Source organism: Lipotes vexillifer, unplaced genomic scaffold (assembly GCF_000442215.2).
Source record: "Lipotes vexillifer unplaced genomic scaffold, Lipotes_vexillifer_v1.1 scaffold93, whole genome shotgun sequence".
In the NCBI taxonomy this organism is placed as follows: domain Eukaryota; kingdom Metazoa; phylum Chordata; class Mammalia; order Artiodactyla; family Lipotidae; genus Lipotes; species Lipotes vexillifer.
Genome location: NW_006786452.1, coordinates 18,751 through 22,810, shown reverse-complemented (window position 1 = coordinate 22,810; position 4,060 = coordinate 18,751). Strand labels below are relative to the sequence as shown.

Sequence of the window (4,060 nt, the reverse complement as noted above, 5' to 3'; positions counted from 1 at the left end):
CGGGGCACGAACCCGCGTCTCCTGCATCGGCAGGCGGACTCTCAAGCACTGCGCCACCAGGGAAGCCCAATATGGATCTTTGAAGCCTGACAACTCTTTGTTTCATCCCGAGAAAACCCATTTCAACTCTTGATCTTTACATAAATCTAATTATCCAAATTTCCTTCATTTAAAAAATGACAATGTAAGTATTCACTCTTTTTATATTATTAATTTAAAACTTATATGAGCACTGCAACAAATCAATTTTAATACTTATTAGGAGCTAGGGTATATTCTATAGGCAGCTAGCTGCATGTAACTTTAAATTTTTTTACAGTTAAATGAAAAATTCAGTACTAGTCACATCTCAAGTGCTCAGTAGTCACATGGGGCTAATGGCTGTTGCTAGATAGCTGAGTATGCTATTCGGTGGGTTTAAATACACTCCCCTACTCCAATATTTTACAACCTCATTTCCTTTTTGTGCCCTTCCATTGCTAGAGGATGCTTTTATGTACTGAGTAAATTAATGCCATGCGACACTGATATTTACTAAAAGTTGTAATATTAAGACGCTGCGTTTTCCGAATGTTTTGCTTTTGAACGTGTTATAATATCGCTACTCTCAGGGGCTTAGGGTCTTCAGTTAACAGCTGATAGGAAAAGATACATCCTGGCGTGGTGAGGGATCATGGAGCCCCTGAAACCAAAACACCACCTTAGCAACTGCGGACAGATCCCCGCTACACTGACTACGTGTATCCACGGAAAAAATCCTCAGTTACGGTGTTCTGGTGTCAACTGTCGCCAAGTGGACCGACACCGCCTCCTCTCGGGGACGGCGGCGACAGTCCTTGCCTTGATCGTCCGCGGCCGCCTCTCCAGGACTCCCGAGCCCTCTTGATTGATTATTATTGTGATTATGATCATCATTCATACATGTACTGAAGGTAAGAGCAGAGAACATTGTAGAGATAAGGAATGTGTCCTCCGCGGGCTCGTACACGTCGCTGAAGGAGCCACGGCCCACATGCCTGTGCAACGGCGTAGGGAAACAAGGCGCCGCCATCTTTCGCTCCTCCGGCCCACGCTTATGCGCAATACGCATGCGTACGTGCAAGGGCGCAGGCCCAGCAGTGGGGGCGGGGCACCGGGGGGCGGAGAGTCACCTCGCTTACAGGTTGTCAGCAGATGCACCTGGAATGTCTAATTAGACGGTTACATAATCTGCAGCTACCAACATTTGCTTTCTTCTTTAGAGTATTAAAATTTGTTTTATTTTATGGTCTAGCACCGGATAGAGGCAGCCTCTATTGTTTTTGATTAAGGGGAATGTTTTCTCTCTCTATTCTACACTTAGAAGTTTCCTTCTATTCCTAGATGGCAAAGATTTGAAAAAATACATAATGTAATGGTTACTAAATTTAACTTTTTTTTTCTTTTACATCCATTGAACTTTCAACGTTGAGCCTTAAGATTAAGATTTGTTTTCCTTATTTCATTTTTTAGTAGTGCAATATAGTACAACAATTGCCTTTCTTATGTTGAATCATGAATGCCCTCTTTTTATAAACCTCACTCAAGCAAAACGATGCATTTTTCTTTTATTTAATACACTGTTGAATTTGAAATGCTAATGATCTAGCTCTGTTTTGTATCAGGGTTATGCTTCCTTAGGACATCGTTTCTGGAGCATTTGGTAGAACTACCCATAAAACTGATTGGGCTTGGTGCTTTTAGTGGGTGGTTCTCTGGTGTTTGGGGGAATCTTCTATAGGTTATTAGACTATTCAGGTATTTGCATTCTTTTCGAGTCAGTTTTTGAAATTTCTTTCTCACTAAAATATTTAAATTTGAGAAATAAAAATACAAAGTACTTGGATAACATTTTTAAAAACCTTGAATATCCACCACCCAGAATTGATAATTGGTAGTATTTTCTCATGTTTCCTTAAAATAGTTCTAAAATATAAGAACTAAAATATTACAAGTGAGTGGGTGTTCTTTCTGTACTCACCTTCAGTTCCATTTTGTAATCCTCAATCCAAAATAACTTATTTCATGGATTTAGGATCCGTCTAACCCATGTTTTCATGCTTTTATTCATAGATTCATAGACAACATCTGGTTTATGTGTTTTCATATTTGTGTAACTGGTGATAGGTTGGATGTATTGTTCTTCAAATTTCCTTTTCACTCAACATTATCTGAGATTTGTGTTTTGATATATAAAGTTAGTTTACTCCTCTTCATTGCCACATAGTTTTTTTTGAAATTATAAAACAGTTGCTATCTGGCATGGATAAATATCAATTGGTAAACATTTAGTTTTTTCCAGGTTTTCACTGTTATGAATGACACTGTAATCATCTTTCTTAAACATGGCTTTTTCTGGTCTTTTACAGAAATTTCCTGGGATTCAACCCAGAGTGGATCAGCAGGGTTGTAATGTGTACACATTTTAAAATTTACTTGACATTTCCAAATTTCAAAATTTCTCCCCAAGCTAATTGTACTTATTTATATTTCTGCCACCTCTTTGTGGCAGATTTTAATATTTAATATTGTTAGATTTATTTTTTGTTTATTTTAAATTAAATTGTTCTAATTGCTAACTGAGGTTAGACATGTGTTCATATTTTCATCATTTGAGTTTCTTCCTTTGTGAATTATCTGTTCATTTTTGCATATTTTTCCTTTTTGGTTTTGTTTTTATTTTTACCAAGGTTGATAACATACATAGGCCAAATTATTCTACATGATTTATTATGAAAAAACAATCCACTCTAGCACCCCAGCACCCAACTTCTCATGTCTCATTTTCCAGGGGTGGCCATTTTCAATCTTTAGCTGTTTCTTTGGCCATCTATTCCCATCTTTCTATATACCAAGCTTATAATGATATTACTTGATTTCTCAACTTTAGCATTATCTGTTGAGTTCCCATAGTAGGAGGTAAAGTTCTCATGATAGAAGGCAAGAATTTAATTCTACTGCCTCAAATAAACTAATGTAATTACCACCCCCTCTCTCCCCATGTTCTCAATATGATTATATCATGATTTTTTTACATTATTTTTTATATAAATGCTACTCAAAACAGATGTGTAATATACTAGTTACATCTGCTTTCTTGTACAACTTTTTGCTTTTCCTTAAAGTTAATAATTATCCAGTATATTAGTTTCTTAGGCCTGTCATAACAAATTACTACAAACTAAGGGGTTTAAAAGAACAGAAATTTATTCTCCCGTAGTTCTGGAAGTGAGAAACTCAAAATCAAGGTGTTCGATAGGCCATGGTCTCCATGAAGCCTCTAGGTAAGAATCCTTCCTTGCCTCTCCTAACTTCTTGGGGTTACCAGCAATCCTTGACCTTCCTTGGCTTGTGACAGTGTAGCGCCCATCTCTGCCTTAGTCTTCACATGGCCTTCTTTCCTGTATGTCTTTGTATCTCCAAATCTTTCCTTACTAGGACACCAGTCATTAGATTTAGGGCCCTACCTATTCTAGTATGACCTCATTTTAACTTGATTATATTTGGAAAGATTCTATTTGCAAATGAGGGCATATACACAGAGGTGGGGGTGAGTGGATGGTTTAGGACCTCAGCATGTCTTTTGGGGGAATATAATTCAACCCACAACACCTAGTGATAAGCATGGTTTTCTACATATCAAAGTTCAGCCTCAAAGTCTCTTCTAATTGTTTATCCTTTGCCTGCCCACCACCCCTCCCCACATATATTTAAAGACATTGAGAATACTGATTATTTCTATCTAATCTGTTTAGGCACCAATATATGGCTCTGGGGTTCATTCCTTAGTTTTGCCTCTTCAGCTTCATTCTCAGGCTAATCCTCCTTTTGGTACCAAGATGGCTGCATCTTTATAGCTTCATGCCACCAAATTCAGTGGAAGAGTCTTTTTTTCCAGTTGCTTGCACAGAAGTCCTTGTCATTTGCTCTTTCTTATTGGCTCCGAATAGGTCATGTGCTAATGACTGACTTGATCCTGTGACCAGGTAGATGACATGAGCTCCCCCTGCCTCTCTTGGGATGCAGAGGGGGTGGGCCCACC

The 4,060-nt window shown here is 38.2% G+C and overlaps 1 protein-coding gene across 1 annotated transcript in view; it reads right to left on the bottom strand.

Moving 5' to 3' along the window:
• Positions 1 to 1,051, bottom strand: part of HEMK2 (HemK methyltransferase 2, ETF1 glutamine and histone H4 lysine) — a 15,408-nt gene extending 14,357 nt beyond the window's left edge. Inside the window, exon 1 of the mRNA XM_007458797.1 lies at positions 928 to 1,051. Within this exon, the coding sequence (XP_007458859.1) occupies positions 928 to 1,051 (124 nt within the window). The remainder of the gene's footprint in view (positions 1 to 927) is intronic.
• Positions 1,052 to 4,060: the final 3,009 nt, after the last annotated feature.